General features: G+C 60.2%; 1 protein-coding gene across 6 annotated transcripts in view; it reads right to left on the bottom strand.

Moving 5' to 3' along the window:
* The window catches only part of LOC120390829 (DENN domain-containing protein 1B-like), a 24764-nt gene extending 7990 nt beyond the window's left edge, over positions 1–16774 (bottom strand). For 4 of the 6 annotated variants that reach the window (XR_005591152.1, XR_005591151.1, XM_039513732.1 and 1 more), the window contains exons 1-16: positions 16552–16774; positions 15280–15344; positions 12075–12118; positions 11443–11492; positions 10479–10598; positions 9874–9943; positions 9657–9737; positions 6341–6436; positions 5948–6001; positions 4974–5084; positions 4315–4415; positions 3434–3479; positions 2833–2934; positions 2093–2218; positions 1140–1241; positions 42–132 (exon numbers count right to left, since the gene is read on the bottom strand). Coding sequence is in view for 4 of the 6 variants with exons in the window: in XM_039513732.1 (XP_039369666.1) it covers positions 42–132; positions 1140–1241; positions 2093–2218; positions 2833–2934; positions 3434–3479; positions 4315–4415; positions 4974–5084; positions 5948–6001; positions 6341–6436; positions 9657–9737; positions 9874–9943; positions 10479–10598; positions 11443–11492; positions 12075–12118; positions 15280–15344; positions 16552–16568 (1276 nt within the window). In the remaining 2 variants the exon portion in view is untranslated. Of the gene's footprint in view, positions 1–41; positions 133–1139; positions 1242–2092; positions 2219–2832; positions 2935–3433; positions 3480–4314; positions 4416–4973; positions 5085–5947; positions 6002–6340; positions 6437–9656; positions 9738–9873; positions 9944–10478; positions 10599–11442; positions 11493–12074; positions 12119–15279; positions 15345–16551 lie in introns of those variants that run through there. The other 2 variants (XM_039513733.1, XM_039513734.1) reach the window with 2 other exon arrangements.

Raw genomic sequence — 16774 nt, 5'->3', positions numbered from 1 at the left:
CCCCCCGGGGGAGGTGCGGTCAGTGGCTGCACCCTCCTTACCCGCCGCCAACCCGCTGTTGGTGATTTCCTGCTCAAACACATCCGAAAAGCCCACACCGGCATTCAGCTTCTCCAGGCGCTCGTCGATGAACTGAAAAGTGGGTGGCGTGGGGGAGACGCGGGTGCAAGGGGAGTCGGGGAGAGCGCACAGAGCACATGGAGAAGGTGGAACCATTAGAGGGGAGCATGTGGGGCAGATGGAGAGGGGGGAACCGTTAGGCAGATTACAGGAGGCAGATAGAGAAGGGGGAACCATTAGAGAAGAAACGGGGGGCAGATGGAGGGGGGAAACATTAGAGAGAGCACATGGCAGGGGCAGATGGGGGAACAATTAGAGGGGAGCATGGGGGGCAGATGGAGAGGGGGAACCATTAGAGGGGAGCATGGGGGGCAGATGGAGAGGGGGGACCCATTAGAGGGGAGCATGGGGGGCAGATGGAGAGGGGGAACCATTAGAGGGGCGCATGGGGGCAGATGGAGAGGGAACCATTAGAGGCGCATGGGGGCAGATGGAGAGGGGGAACCATTAGAGGAGCATGGGGGCAGATGGAGAGGGGGAACCATTAGAGGGGAGCACGGGGGCAGATGGAGAGGGGAACCATTAGAGGGGAGTACGGGGGGGCAGATGGAGAAGGGGGAACCATTAGAGGGGCACATGGGGCAGATGGAGAGGGGGGAACCATTAGAGGAGAGCACGGGGGGGCAGATGGAGAGGGGGGAACCATTAGAGGGGACATTACAGGGAGAGCACATAATACAGTGGGAGCATAAATTATTATGGGGGAGGGCAATGGGAGCAATGGGGGGAGAGAGCGGCCTTTCGTTAATGGCTTTTATGATGATGTGACACCTTAAAGCCCTAGAAAATATGACCCGGGATGGGGTGACCCAACCAACTCTCCATCCCAGGCCCCCTCTGCCCCCCAAACTCTCCTAGATGCACCCCTCACCCCTCCAGGAGAGAAGGTCACACACATGGGGAGGGGGTTGGGCACATGATTCCCACTGGATGGGGGCTGCCAATGTACCTGGGGGTCTCAGGTCCAGGCCTCAGAATTCCTGGGCCCCCCACCCCCAGGCCCAGGCTCCCCCCTTTACCTGTTTGAAGAGCTGCAGGTGCACGGCATTGAGCAGGAACTCCCGCATGGTGCTCGACTTATGGTTGAGGAAGGACTCTTGGCAGAAAGAGATGGGCTGGCCCTGGGGGAGGAGGGCACAAAGAGGGTGAATGGGGGGAGGAGGTTGGGGCCCAGCTCAGAGACAACTCGGGGCGCGGGCGGGGGGTCTGGAGCGGGGCCCCAGACCGGGAACACCAGGTTGCTCTAGGCACCGGGGATTGGCAGGTAGCCCAAAGCACCTGAGGGCACTGACCATGCGGTAGTTACTGGGCCAGCAGCCGGGCGCTCCAGCTGCCCTGGATGGTTCCTCAGCGTTTCTGGAGAACTCAGCCCCCCACCCCCAGGGCAGCAGCTCTGCAACATAAAATCCTTGGGGGTCACTCAGGGCTCGCGCCTCCCCCTGCACAGAGAAACTCACAGCGGCCACTGGATTTCCAGGAAATCCTCCCCGGAAGGGGGGCATTGGAGGGACACGGGGAGAAGACAGACACTTAGAAGGCTGATTGCTCTATGCTACTCTGCCGGTCTCCCTGCCCGTGGCAGCACGGCTGCTTACGGGTGTGCAGACACTCGCAGGGTGGGGCCTGGAAAAAAGGGGGAACACATGGGCTGCCATACAGAGAACGGGGAACCCTTGGAGGGGAACACATGGGGCCCGGACCATCTTCTTGTTCGGTGTCTGTACAGCGCCTGGCGCAGTGGGGTCCTGCCCTTGACCGGAATTCCCTGGTGCTACCGTGATACACCTCATAAATAATATACAGGAACTAGAACAACAGGGTCCTGGACCAGGATTGGGGGTCCCAGATACCAATAATAAATGTCTAGCCACGAGGGGGAGACATTGAGCCCCCGACTCTATCCTATCTTAGGCTGCATGCTCTCCCGCCCTGTGAGCCGCCCTCAACGGGCAGGGAGGGAAGCCAGCCTCACCGGGGTGCAAAGCAGCGCGTCGCGGTAGCCGCCGAAGAGCAGCGCCTGGGCTCGGAGGAAGGCTCGGGCCACCCCGTCGCCAGTGGTGGCCGACTGCTTCTTCAGCTGGAGCTTCAGCAGAGACACCTGGGAGAGGAGGGACCCACATGAGCGAGGATGGGGAGGGGCAGCCGTGTGGTGCGGGCCCTAGACCCCAGGGGGCTTTGGGGTACACTCAGGCTGAGATGGATCCCTGGATTAGATGGGAGAGTCCATGAGAGCGGGGAGGGAGGGAGATCCCACAGGGTCCCGACAGATCGCGCTCCTCCCATCTCCTGGGGTCCCGCTGGAAAGGGACGGAAGGATCCGTCCATGGGAGCTCCAGAGATCACGTTGCCACTAGAGAAGGAAGCCGACTTCCAGCTCTGGCTGGGGAACCTCCTTCCTCACGCAGCCAAAGGGCGTCATCTGCACTGGGGATGAGATCTCCGGGCTGCCAAGCCACGAGATGCCGGGGGAAGCACAGAGCCGCCCCCCCATTCCCAAGGTGTTAGGAGGGGGCATAGAACAGGCGAGAAGGGGGCTCTGGGGAGATCCAGGCCACAGGGTGGCAGCTTTGGATCCAACCCAGCATGGGGCTTGCCAAGGATCATGGAGGTTGACTGTGGGGGTCCCCTCCAGGGCGGGGGCGGGGGGAGGGTTTCACCCAGCTGCTTGTGCTGGAGACAGGGGACGGCAGCAGGGGATGGGTGGGGACTGACCACGTCGCTCGGGAGATTCTCCAGGTCCTGGAAGGGCGACTCCAGCGTGTTGGTGTCGATGTTGAGGATCACCACGTCCTCCAAGGCCTTGCCCCGCACCCTCTGCCAGGAGAGGACACGTCCAGAGGGGAAGGGGCCGGAGCTGGAGCCGGCCTCGGCGCTCAGCACCTCCCCACCAGGCAGCCAGGCTCGCAGCCCTTCCCCCAGGGAAACCCGCTCCGGCAGCAACCCACAAGGGGCCAGAGCCCGTAGCTTGGCACCCGGCTTCGCTCCAGCTCCGGGACCCCCACCAGCTCCTAGCAGATGGCAGCTTTGACACGAGATCCAGACTGAACATCCAGGGGATCAGACCCACCCCCTGTGCAAAGGCTAAGTAAATCCCCCCCATGAAGCTGTGGGACCCCTTTCTCCACACAAGCCCGCCCCTCTCCCCCAGTCCCAGATCTCCTCCTGGGAACGGATGGCGCTCCCCCCTGCATCCTGGGGGATCCCCCGCATTCAGGCCTCCCCCAGCCCCAGCTTGCACTGGGACTCACCCCCCTCCCCAGCCTGCAGTGCAGGCTGCACTCCCCAGGGGGCGCCGGGGAGGGGCAGGACTCACCTCCATGAGGCTGGAGTGGACACCGATGAGGTAGGGCATAGGGGCGCTGCGGGAAGGGAGGGAGGCTGATGAGATGCAGACAAATGAAGCGTAAACTGCCCGGCCCCGGTAGCACCCATGCCTCAAAGCAGAGATTATAGGGGTCAATGCACGAGATCAGCCCCCCAAAACTCGCTCCCTATAGCCTAGTGCCCCCAAGCGCCACGCTGGGTCCGGCACTGACCCTGAGGGGAGAGCGCCCCCTGCTGAGCCCTCGCCCCGCTCCCTGTGGCACGGCACCCCGTGGGGCCAAGCAGAGGCTGGCACTGGCTGAAAAGGCACAGCACCCCTACAGAGCCCCCACCCTGCTCCCTGCAGCACAGCGCCCCCTAGGGCCAGTCTGAGATACTGACTGCCAGGGGAGAGCGCCCCCTACAGAGCCCCCACCCTGCTCCCTGCAGCACAGCGCCCCCTACAGAGCCCCCACCCCGCTCCCTGCAGCACAGCGCCCCCTAGGGCCAGTCTGAGATACTGACTGCCAGGGGAGAGCCCCCCCTACAGAGCCCCCACCCTGCTCCCTGCAGCACAGCGCCCCCTAGGGCCAGTCTGAGATATTGACTGACAGGGGAGAGCGCCCCCTGCTGAGCCCCCACCCTGCTCCCTGCAGCACAGCGCCCCCTAGGGCCAGTCTGAGATATTGACTGACAGGGGAGAGCGCCCCCTGCTGAGCCCCCACCCGGCTCCCTGCAGCACAGCGCCCCCTAGAGCCAGTCTGAGATACTGACTGCCTGGGGAGAGCGCCCCCTCCCACCTCTCTGAAGCATGCTGGCGGTCCCCCGCCCCTCCAAGAGCCGCCCCGGCCCGCCCCTGCTTAGCCTGCCAGAGGCTGCCCGTGCCCTTACCAGCAGTAGTCGAGCAGGTGTGGGGGCAGCGTGGGGATGTAGATGTGCTGCCAGTACATGGGGTAGAGCATGGCGGAGGAGGCCTGGACGCAGGCTGTGAGCTGGGGACAGACACAGACACAGCTTTAGATCTGCTCCGGTGGGGGGCAGGGGGCACCGAGCTGGGGAGGGGGGACACAGAGAGATCTGGGGGAGGCAGGGGCTTGAAGAAATGTCCTGTGTATGTTGGGGTGTCACAAGTCCTGGCCCTAGGCCATAGTGGGTTGTGTGCGTGGGCCAGGGCACCTCTCCCTCACCAGCACCCCCAGGGCCCCTGCCAAGGCATGTCCCCACGTCCCCACTGCATGCATGTGCCAGGGCACATCCTCTCACCCCCTCCTTCATGCATGTGCCAGGGCACATCCTCTCACCCCCTCCTTTATGCATGTGCCAGGGCACATCCTCTCACCCCCTCCTTCATGCATGTGCCAGGGCACATCCCTGCGACCCCCCAGTGGGCGTGTGCCAGGGCACATCCCTGCGACCCCCCCCCGAGGGCGTGTACTAGGGCACATCACCACACCCCCTCCTTCATGCAAGTGCCAGGGCACATCCCTGCGACCCCCCCCAGTGGGCGTGTGCTCGTGCACAGCTGAGTGCGCCCCCCCGGTGCCCCTCACCGTGCTGAGCTTGCTGGAGGTGAGCAGGATGCGCCGCTCGTACAGCATGCTCCCGTACAGCTGCAGCATGTTGGGCACATCCACGGCCACCACGAACTCCGTCAGGTTCCGCTGCGGGCGGAGGCCGGGGCAGAAGTTAGAGGTGCCGGGCTCCCCCTGCTTCCCCTTCCTCCCATCTCCCCCTCTGTCCCTCCCGAGGCAGTGCACTCCCCCCTTCAACACAATGCGTGCCCCTCCCCCTCCTGCAGTGCGTTGTGCTCTCCCATCCCCCCCTGCAGTGTGCTGCACTTTCCCCCTCCCCCCTCTGCAGCGCAGTGAGCACCCTCTCCCCCTCCTGCAGCGCAGTGCGCTCTCCCTTTCCTGAAGCGCAATGCACTCTCCCCCCGGCAGTGTAGTGTGCTCTGCCACTCCCCCATTCTGCAGTGCAGTGAGCTCTCCCCCTCCTGCAGTGCAGTGTGCTCTTCCCTCCCCCCACTCTGCAGTGTGCTGCGCTTTCCCCCTTCCCCCTCTGCAGCACAGTGAGCACCCGCTCCCCCTCCTGCAGTGCAGTGCGCCCTCTCCTTCTTGCAGTGTAGTGTGCTCTGCCACTCCCCCATTCTGCAGTGCAGTGAGCTCTCCCCCTCCTGCAGTGTAGTGTGCTCTCCCCTCCCCCCAGTCTGCAATGCAGTGAGCGCTCCCGCTTCTGCAGCAGTGTCCTCTCCCCTCCCCCTCCTGCAATGCAATGCACTCCCCTCCTCCCCTACGCTGCAGCACGCTGTGCTCTCCCCCTCGGCCCCCTGCCTCCCCACCCTGCCCCCATACAGTGTAATGCACCCCCTCCTCTCCCTGCACTGCTCGCATTCAGTCTCCCTGCAGTGTTCTCTCCCCACCCCCACTCAGTACCAGGGCACCACCCCATTCCACTGCCTCTGCCCTTCGCACCCCTGAATCAGCCCCCAAACCCGCCCGTCGCGGGAGGGGGCGCAGGGACTTACGCTCTCCGGGATGGTAGGCAGGCTGCCGAGGTCCGGGGCAATGAAGTAGGAGGGCTGTAATGGAGAAGGCGGGTGGCATTAGCACGGCCCCTGCCACCAGGGGGCGCCGTGCTGCGGAGTTAGTGCTGTTCACCCAAGCCACACACGGTTAATCATCATTAAGCTTGTAATTAGTTGGCGGCTGAGTTTGCTCCCCTGGTTAGAGAGGGGAGACGATTCGGGGGTCCTGTTCTTCCAGGTGCAGAGTTTGCCCGTCCTCCCCAGCTGCCCCCTAGTGCCACCAGTTAGGGGTGATCATACCGCCCGGCGGGGGGGGACCATGCACTGTCAGGGATCGCTCGGTTAGTCGGCACACTCCGGCTGGTTAAAATCGGGCGGAGTTTCCCGACTCACCGACTCGGTCCCGCCCGCCGGCTCCCGGCTCCGGTCTCTGTGTTGGCCATTCAGAAAGCTGCCGGTGCTTATTCTCAGTTTGTTCAACTTCTGGTCCTTGCAGGACAACGAGGGGATAAAAATATAGAGACGCGCGTGCGCACCACCAGCAGGACAACCGTGCACCTTAGCGTGATGAGGGGGCTTGGTTGGTGGGGTCCGGAGGATTAAGAGATTTTAATGCCAAAATGCCATAAAACTTCCCCCAAATAATTCCCAGATCAGACCTTTTAGAAAAACAACCAGTAAGAACATATTGGTCCATCTAGCCCAGTATCCTGTCTCCGACAGTGGCCAGAGATTTAGGGGGAGTGTACAAAACAGGGCAATTTTGGAGAAATACACCCCTGTCGTCCCCTCCTGATTTCTGGGAGTCAAATGGATTCTCTGCAGCTTGAGGTCTTCAAACCACAATTTGAGGACTTCAGTAACTCAGACATAGGTCAGGGGTTTGTTACACGAGTGGGTGGGTGAGATTCTGTGGCCTGAATTGTGCAGGAGGTCAGACTAGATGATCATAATGGTCCCTTCTGACCTTAAAGTCTATGAGTCTATGATATAGGGTCGCCTCAAGCATGGGTTTACATCCCTGACCTTGGCTAATAGTCATCGATGGACCTAGCCTCCGTGAATGTCTCTAGTTTTTTTTTAAACCCAGTTATGCTTGTGGCCATCACAACATCCCAAGGCAGTGAGTTCCACTGGTTAATTGTGCGTCGCGTAGAAAAAATACTTCCTCTTGCTTGGACTAAATCTGCTGCCTGTTCATTTCAGCGCGTGACCCCTGGTTTTTCTGTTGTGGGACAAGCTAAATATCAGTTCTCCATTCACTTGTTTCCACACACGTACGCCTTAGTTCCAGTCTGAACCTGGCTAATCTCAACTCCCGGGCCCCTTCTGCCCCTAGATTGAGGAGCCACGATTTTTCAATGGAAAATTGAGTTTTCGACTAAATGGATTCCTCGCTACCTCCCAGAAATCATCTGCTTCCCCTGGAAGGTGTGGCTATCTTGTCAAAATACCACAACCTGAAATATTTTGGCCCCAAACCAAAATATGTCAACTCAAAACGGCACCTGGGTGTCTCATGGGAGTTGTAGTTTGGGTGTCTCATGCTGCCGTTCTCCACTGTAGGAAGGTGTGACGAACTGGGAATGTTCTTAATGTTTTCTCTGAATACTGTGTTGGTGCCTCAGTGTCTCCTATGCAGTTCTTAAGTATCTAGGTGGTGGAATAAGGGTGTGTGATTGCTGCAGAACAAAAGGCCAGTGTACATAAATGCCTGACACTGTCTCCTAGCAAGCGATAGCCTGGGCCCCTCCTCTGCAAAGGTGCCAACTGAAGGTGTTGAAGACAAAGAGGTCAAGTGAATTCCTGGCCCAGGAAAGGAACTGAGCAGAGGAGGAGGGGCTGGAGCGGTTTTGAGTCTGGGGCTGGCTGGGGATGAGGAGTGAAGTGCAGACGTGGGTGTCTGGCTCACTGCCCCCCAGAATGGACCCGGCCGAGGGGTCCCGTCCGCGGTACCTACAAGCTCTGTTTTATACCGTGTTCCTGTCATCTAATAAACCTCTGTTTTACTGGCTGGCTGAGAGTCACGTCTGACTGCAAAGTGGGGGTGTAGGACCCTGTGGCCCCCCCAGGATCCCACTGGGGCGGGCTCGCTGTGGGAAGCGCACGGAGGGGCAGAGGATGCTGAATGCTCCAAGGAGAGACCCAGGAGGTGAAGCCATGCGAGCTTCTTGCCCTGGGGATAGTCTGCTCCAAGGGAGAGGAGGCTCCCCAAAGTCCTGACTGGCTTTGTGGGGAGCAGTTCGAGAGCATCGCCCGGGGACTCCATGACAGAAGGACTCTGTGGTTTGACTACATCTCCCAGGATGCACCACAGCCAGGGACTCCTATGTCACACCCCTGCCCTTCACTAGGAGAGGAGAAGGTGGTGCATCCTGGGAGATGTAGTCCAACCAGGGAGCTGGCCCATAGAGAATGGATGCATGAGGCACTTGAACTACAACTCCCACAAGGCCCCTCAGCACTAGTTTGAATTGAAATATTTTGGTTTTCAGCCAAAAAGTCGAATATTTTCTGCAGAAAATTTGGCGGAAAAGCTAAAAAGTTTTCATTGACAAAATTTTGCTAAGGGTGAAAGAAATCAGCAACTTATTTTTCTAACTAGCTGTAAATTTTACCCTGCTCCAAAGCTTAGTCAGACAGAAGGTGGGAATCCCAGAATCTGTGTGTTCAATTCTCACCTCTCCAGAGTCTGGCATGGGCCAGATCTCATCCTCCCCAGTCCATATTGTCCCCCATGCACCAAGAAGCCCCAACACTGGCTCTGCATTCATTTCAGAATCTGGTTCAAAATCACCATCCTCCCTGCAAGTGCCTCTCTCTTCACAGCTCTGCCTCAGTGCCACAGATGTAGGGCCCTACATTTCACAGCCTTGAAAAATGCATCGTGGACCATGAAATCTGGTCTCCCCCAAGAAACTGTAGGGGGATCGCGGTATTGCCACCCTTGCTTCTGCGCTGCCTTCAGAACTGGGTGGCCTGAGTGGGGGCTGCTGGCCAGGAGCCCAGCTCTGAAGGCAGCCCCCCACCATCAGCAGCACAGAAGTGAGGGTGGCATGGTCTGGTGGGGTGGGGGGGGTGTCACTTTTGGGAGGGGGAAGGGCTGGTCTATGGGTCAGTGACCACCCAGGGCATCGTGGCTGGGGATGGAGGGGCACTATACCCCCCCACACACACGCACACACACAGAGCCAGCCCAAGGCCCCTTTAAGCCTTGAGCAATGGCCCGGAGCAGGGAGGGCCAGGGTTGGGGGTACCCCGGCTTGGGGCTCCAGTTGCTAGTCCTGGCCGGGCTAGGGAAGGACCAGACTTCCTCTTCCCCTGCATGGAACACTCCTGGGGCCAGGTCAGACCCACCTATGGGACACCCCCCCCCCTCGACTGTAGAAAGCTCTGCCGCTGTTTCCTGGGAGCCCAGCTCTGAAGGCAGCACCCCTCCCAGCAGCAGTGCAGAAGTGAAGGTGGCAACCCCCTACAATAGCCTTGCGATCCCCCCCACAACCACTTCTGGGTCGGGACCCCCACGATTTCAACACCACGAAATTCAGATTTACATATCGGAAACCGTGACATTCATGATTTTTTTTTAATCCTACGACCGTGAAATTTACCAAAATGGATGGTGAATTTGGTAGCGCCCTATACAGATGGATCATGGACCGGGAGGGAAGGCAGCGCCCCCTGTGAGAGAGACTGAGCTGATACTTACAAATTCGAGGTTGACGGGGCTGTTCATCTGGGGCACCGGGTGGCAATAGAGGGCGGAGAGGAGCTCGGTCAGTTCATTCAGCTGATGGGGAGAGAGGAAAGATGAAACGGATCTGTCCAAATGGAGCTGGGGTCGAGGGAGTGACAAGATGCTCAGGATGTAGCGAGACTGGGGGTGGAGGTAGCCGCCGAAAAGGACCCAGGAGTCCTAGGCTCACCTGCTCCTTGGCTAAGTGGTCGGCAATGTTGTTGAGGATCTTGTAGAAAACTTCAAACCACGGCAGGTAACTAAGAAAAAGGAGAAGCCAGGGGGGCAGTTTATTGTCTGTGTTAGGGTAGCCACTAGGGGACCCATCCTGCCGGGCGCTGAACAGACTCGAGTGAGAGAGAGTCTGTGCCCCAAAGAGCTCACGGTCTGAACAGACAAAGGAAGGGCTGAGGTACAGAGCGATGAAGTGACTGAGAGGCAGCTGCTTCTGGGGTGGGGCGCGGGGGCTGTTTATACAGGGATCCTTCACTCAGCGCTGAGATGCGGCCGCCTCTGGGGTGGGGCGCGGGGGCTGTTTATACAGGGATCCTTCGCCCGGTGCTGAGTGAAGAAGAACCCTAAATCCAGGGTTCCACCGGAATAGAAGCAATTGACGGAGCAGGAATTTGGCAGAACGTGGGGGTTGATACATTGGCCGGGATCGTGGTTTTATATCTGCTCTGAAACACGGCGCCTGCAGCAGCCTGGCGCCCCCTAGTGCGCCTAACACTAACAGGGAGGGGAGAGCGCCCCCGGCGGAGCCCCCATCCCACTCCCAGCTGCACGGCGTGGTACCTGAGGATGCAGAGGCAGGTCCGGAAGCCCCCGGCCAGGCGGCAGAACCCGAAGCGCTGGTTCCCCTCCAGATCGGTAAGGGCGAAGGTGAAGTTCTGCACCACAGAGCTCTCCTTTACCCTGCGGGGGCAGGGGGGCACCCGGTGAGACCGACGGGAGAGGAGGAAGCTAATGGCCGACCCCAGCCCCCTGCCATCCCAACCTGGGCCTGGGTTGGGAGCCAGGTCTCCTGGGTTCCACTTCCAGCTCTGGGAGGGGAGTGGGGTCTAGTGGGTTAGAGAGGGGTTGGGAGCCAGGACTCCTGGGTTCTACCCCCAGCTCTGGGAGGGGAGTGGGGTCTAGTGGGTTACAGGGAGGTTGGGAGCCAGGACTCCTGGGTTCTACCCCCAGCTCTGGGAGGGGAGTGGGGTCTAGTGGGTTATAGGGAGGTTGGGAGCCAGGACTCCTGGGTTCTACCCCCCAGCTCTGGGAGGGGAGTGGGGTCTAGTAGTTCGAATACCACTGCTGGGCCCAACCGTGGTGTATTGGGCTCACTGGGCCTGATCCTGCCAGGTGCTCAGCACCTTCCTCTCCCTTTCATCCTCCTCCCGAGTGCGCGGGGGTGGGGGGGAGCTGGCCCTCAGCCCTCACTGCTTCCTGCACTAGACACCGCCCAGGGATGCCTATGGCCTGAGCCATGAGCCACTGACCGCAGGGTGGAACGGCTGGTGTCCCCAGCGAGGAGGTGTAGATCAGATTGGCCCGAATGGCAGGATCAAGATGCCTCCAGCCTCCACCACAGCCGCCCCCCGCCCCCACCAGCCCAGATTGGACAGGGGCAATGGGGCCTCATGCAGCGTGGGATGGCTTTCAGCCGGGACCAGGCCTTATAGACCGGAGAGATTTACTGGGCGGAGGAGACCCCAGGACAGAACCCCGCCCCCGGCCCCCGTGCACGCGCATGGACCCACGTGTAGCCGTGTACCTCTCTATGTCGAAGGGGAAGCAGAATTTGGGCAGCATCTGGATGGATTCCTGGAGAAGGCAAGGTGAAAATGACACACACCCCCTGAGTGCAGAAATCACAGAGACCCAGCACACCAGGGTGGGGGCGAAGGCCAGATCGTCTTTATTTCCTGTCTGCTCTTTGCCCCCCGCCTGGAGGGAAAGACCCCTAGGGCCAAAAAGCCCCATCAAACACCCCAGCCCTTGCAACAGAGGAGAAGCCCGGGCTGAGCTGCGAGGAATTTAAGGGGGATTCTTTGGACCCAGGCTGCTGGATGCAGACAGCCCCCGTGGTTCTTGCTGGTTTAATCCGCCAGACAGGCCCATGAGTCTGATCTGGGATGGCAGGGCAAGAGGGGCCCATGGGTCTGAGCAAGGGGGCAGCGAGGGGGAGAGCGCAGGCTATCTGGGCCCATGGGTGTGATCTCTGGGCAGGGGGGATACTGGGTTAGATGCACATTGGGCAGATTAAGCCCAGATCCATGGCTCCAGGCCCACACACCAGCCTGACCCCAACACACGGTGGGGTGAGTGGCTGATGCTCAACTGGCCTCCACTGGCACAGGGGAAACATGGCGCTTGGCAGAGGGGGCGCAGAAGCGAGGCGCAGACCTGGTCATCGAACTCCTCCGGGAACTGCCTCAGCACCTGGGGGTCTGTGGGGAAAGCAGAGAGAGAGCCGCGATGACACCCCTGCCCCCCAGGCCCCCCAGCACCTGCCAACGCTCCCTGAGCCCCACAACCTCCCTGTCATAGGTTTTACCCCCACTCTGTTTATAACACTCCCTCACCAGTGGGGAGTAGGGAGAGGAAGTGACTTGTCCAAAGACAGTGGCAGAGCCAGGAATATTACCCAGGAGTCCTGGCTCCCCCGCTCTAACCACTAGACCCCACTCCCCACCCAGAGCCAGGAATAGAACCAGGGAGTCCTGGCTCTCAGCTCCCCCTGAACCCCAAACCATTTCATAAAGGCCACCGATCAGCACCACTGGATGGTAATGACTTTAGGATACTACTAGAGAGACCTGGCTTTGAACTTGTAACCCAGAGGAGAAATGCCCCGTTAGCCCATTCCCTGACCCCTAAGAGACAGCCAGTCCCCCTGCCCAGGGAACAGACCAGGCCCTGCCTATGGAGCAGGCTGGGTGGGCCCATGGGTCTGACTGGGGTCACAGGGGGGCGGGATACCAGGCTGGGTGGGCCCATGGGTCTGACTGGGGTAGCAGGGGGGCAGGATACCAGGCTGGGTGGGCCCATGGGTCTGACTGGGGTACCAGGGGGGCGGGATACCAGGCTGGGTGGGCCCATGGGTCTGACTGGGGAAATGGGGGGCGGGATACCAGGCTGGGTGGGCCCATGGGTCTGACTGGGGTAATGGGGGGGCGGGATACCAGGCTGGGTGGGCCAGTGGGTCTGACTGGGGGAACAGGGGGCGGGATACCAGGCTGCGTGGGCCCATGGGTCTGACTGGGGTCACAGTGGGGCAGGATACCAGGCTGTGTGGGCCCATGGGTCTGACTGGGGGAACAGGGAGTGGGATACCAGGCTAGATGGGCCCATGGGTCTGACTGGGGTAATAGGGGGCAGGATACCAGGCTGCGTGGGCCCATGGGTCTGACTGGGGGAACAGGGAGTGGGATACCAGGCTGGTTGCGCCCATGGGTCTGACTGGGATACCAGGGGGGCGGGATACCAGGCTGGGTGGGCCCATGGGTCTGACTGGGGTCACAGGGGGGCAGGATACCAGGCTGGGTGGGCCCATGGGTCTGACTGGGGTAACGGGGGGTGGGCGAGATACCAGGCTGGGTGGGCCCATGGGTCTGACTGGGGTCACAGGGGGGCTGGATACCAGGCTAGATGGGCCCATGGATCTGACTGGGATACCAGCGGGGTGGCCCCACTGCTCGGAGCTGCTTGGGCCATGGGGGTCGGACACTGGAGGGGACTCAGGCCGGGAGAAGCCGCCCCAGCAGCTGGGGACTGTTTGGGTCCGAAGGTCCTAGGAGGCGAGTGATGCACACAGGTCCCTGGGGGAGCCGGGGGCTCGGGGGAGGTCAGTCTCTGCACCTGGATTCTTTAGTGGATCATCCCCGACCCCCAGAGCAGCCTCCCACTGGGACAGCTCCCCCCCCCCCAGCAGGTAGCACTCAGGAGCATGGGTTCCCACTACCCCCATGCAGGGCAGGATGCCCCCCCAACCCTCCACTGCTCCGCACCAGACACGGTAGCTGCCTCCACCTCCCGCCTCGCCACTTCCTGTGGCTGCTGAGAGCGGCCCAGACGGAAGGGCCCTTTGGCTGTGCATGGGGGTGGGGGGTGCACCTCTGAACCCAGGCCTTGCCCTGCCTATGGAGCCAGCTCCCTCCCCCCCCAGCGCAGGAGGATGGGGAAGGGGTTTCTGGTTCCCCAGGACCTCACAGTAACCCCCACTGTGAGCTGTGTTGTAATGCCTATACAGCAATTCTTCACCCAGTGCCAAGATGCAACCACCTCTGGGGTGCCATGTGGCAGCTGTTTACCTAGGGATCCCTCACCTGGTGCTGAGATGCAGCCACCTCTGGGGTGGGGTGCAGGGGCTGTTTATACAGGGATCCCTGCCCGGTGCTGAAATACAGCCACTTTGGGGGTGGGACACAGGGGGCTGTTTATACAAGGATCCCTCACCCAGCGCTGAGGGGCAGCCATTGCTGGGGTAGGATGCAACAGCCAGATATAGCAGTTTAGGACAGGAAGTGAACAACAGTTTCCAGGACAAGAAAACTGCAGGAGGATTTAGGGAGGCAGAACAGAATAAACTACAGACAGGATGTGGGATGAACACCTCAGCTCTTGCCCACACAACACACACAAACAGTGCTAGGGAAGCTATCAATTCTATCACCACGCTGGGGCAGTGGGGCCCACAGGGACTGCAAGGGGAGGGCACCCCCTACTGAGCCCCCCACCCCAATTCCTGCAGCACCCCACCCCCTAGCACCAGGCTGGGGTATTGGAGTCATAGTGACTCCAAGGGACGTAGCCCCTCCCCCACTGTTCCCCTGCCACCCTGCAGCACCCCCAGGACTCTCACCCTACCACAGGCTTTGCTGGACCCTGCTTGGCTTGGGGGCCCAGAGGAAATCCCCACCCGAGGTCAGACAGCTGGAGGCTCTTCGTGTCTCCCCTGAACTGCAGCTGCCAAACCCATCCCAAATGGGGTCCTTCGTGAAGACAGCTCCCCATAAATGCCATGGGACGGCCCTTATTTCCATGGGTCTTTAGGCTCACAGGGCAATGGAAGAGACACGCAGCCACAACTGCTCTAACCACTAGACCCCCCCACTCCTAGGAAAGAACCCAGGAGTCCTGACTCTCAGTCCTCTCCCCTGCCCCCACTTAGACAGCTACACTCCAGAACCCTCCCAGAGCTCGAATAGAACCCTGGCGTCCTGACTCCCACGGCCGCCTTCTGCTCTAACCATTAGACGTCCCGCCCCTCCTGGAGTTGGAAATAGAACCCAGGAGTCCTGGCTCTGAGCACCACCCGCTTCAATTCCCCTCCCAGAGCTGGGACTAGAACCCAGGAATTTTGACTCCCAGCCCCCCCGCTCTAACCATGAGCCCCCCAGAATAGAACCCAGGAGTCCTGGCTGCCAGACCAGAGATCCACTTTTAGCCCCAGGGAAGGTAGGCTGGATTTGAACCAACAACCTGAAGTTATGACTCTGGTCTCCATTCACCTCAGCCCTTCCCCGTGCAGCCCACCCCCTCTAAGAACACAGATAAACCCCACACCACCCACCTGCCCTGGTGCTGGCCTCTGGGCTCAGGGACTTACCGTCATCTGCAGACGTGGGGCAGGCTGCCTCGAAGAACAAATCAAATGTCTTCTGGGGATTTTCCCTGGTGGGGGGAGAAGAGAGGAACCTACAGCCACTGTCCGGGCTAATGGCTGAGAACGGACACAGCTCAGTGCATAGGATCGTGCTGATCTTAGGCCTGTTTGCATTGAGGCGCTGGGGGAAAACCCTTTCAGGAAGAGCCCAATTTAGGCTGCTCAGACTTCTTGTCTCCTGGGGGGGAACACGACTTTTAATGCACAGGCCAGGCACAGCTGGGGGTTGGGCACCCCTTAGGGGGATCTGGCGACGGATCCAGACTCCACATGGAATGGGAACCCCTCACATGGAGATAAGACACATTACTGAGAGCTGGGACTCCTGGCTTCTAGGCCCAGCTTTGGGTGGGGAGTAGGGTGTAGTGGGAAGGGGTGTGTGTGTTGGGATTCTGGACTCTTGTGTTCTAATTCACTCCTGCTCTGCCCTGACTGCCTGAGTGACTTGGGAAAGTCACTCCCTTGCTCTGTGCCTCAGTTTCCCCCCATATGAGGGGGACGTTAACACTGACCCGCCTCTCTGAGGGGAGGCTGAATTCATCCGTAAGCAGGATGAATCTTTGGCTAGAAGATGCCAAAGGACAGCAACAGGGTTAGCTGAAACAGCTCCACAAGTGGGCTAAAAAACCACCCCTGGTGCGCCCCATAATCCTGCCTGTCCCTAGAGGATGGAGGGGAACTCCCCTCCCAACTGCGGACAACCCCCACCCCTGGCTCCTGCAGTCCTGCCCAGGGGTACCCAGGGCTGCTCACCTGCCTGGCTAGCTCAAACCTGGGTGTGGTTCCCCGGCTGGTGAACAGCGCTGGAAAGAGATGGATCCCAAAGCTGGCACAGCCCAGACAGCAGCAGGAGCCAGCACCCTGCCAAACTGGGGATCCCCGTCCCTGCCACCCCTTTTGCAGCGGCCAGTTCTCCATGGCATCCCCCTGCCCGAGCCTCCAACCCACCGAAGGGAAAAATCTTCCATCCCCTCAGTGTCACTCCCTTCGTGGGGGCCTGAGGCACTGAAACCAGAGAAGACGGGGTGTCTTAAAGGGCCCCGTCTGCCCCCCTTGGTGTCGCCCAAGGTCAATTTCACTTTCTCCACTGATCAGGTAACGATCCATCAGAAAGGCTGGGGGCGGGGGGGCTCCTCTGAGGGGCTGCAAATCCCTTCTGCTAAAGCCCAGGCCCTGCGTGAGATCGGCGCCCAGAGAAGATCAAAGGGGTCTTACTTTATCCGCGAGCCCATGGTTCTCACTGCTCATTCCCCGTCACGGTCGCATCCCAGGCTGGCTGCCTCCCACGGGGGTGGTGCCCGCGGCACCTCTGGAGGGTAAATTTCAAGGCCGGGTTGGGTATTAAAAAAAAAACAAAAAAAAACCCTCTCTCTCTCCTTTTTTTTTTTTTACGGTGCATCTACAACACTATGAAAAAATTGCTCTCTTGTTGCTTCAG

This window comes from Mauremys reevesii, linkage group 25 (assembly GCF_016161935.1).
Source record: "Mauremys reevesii isolate NIE-2019 linkage group 25, ASM1616193v1, whole genome shotgun sequence".
Classification (NCBI taxonomy): domain Eukaryota; kingdom Metazoa; phylum Chordata; order Testudines; family Geoemydidae; genus Mauremys; species Mauremys reevesii.
This window is presented reverse-complemented; position numbering and strand designations above follow the sequence as displayed.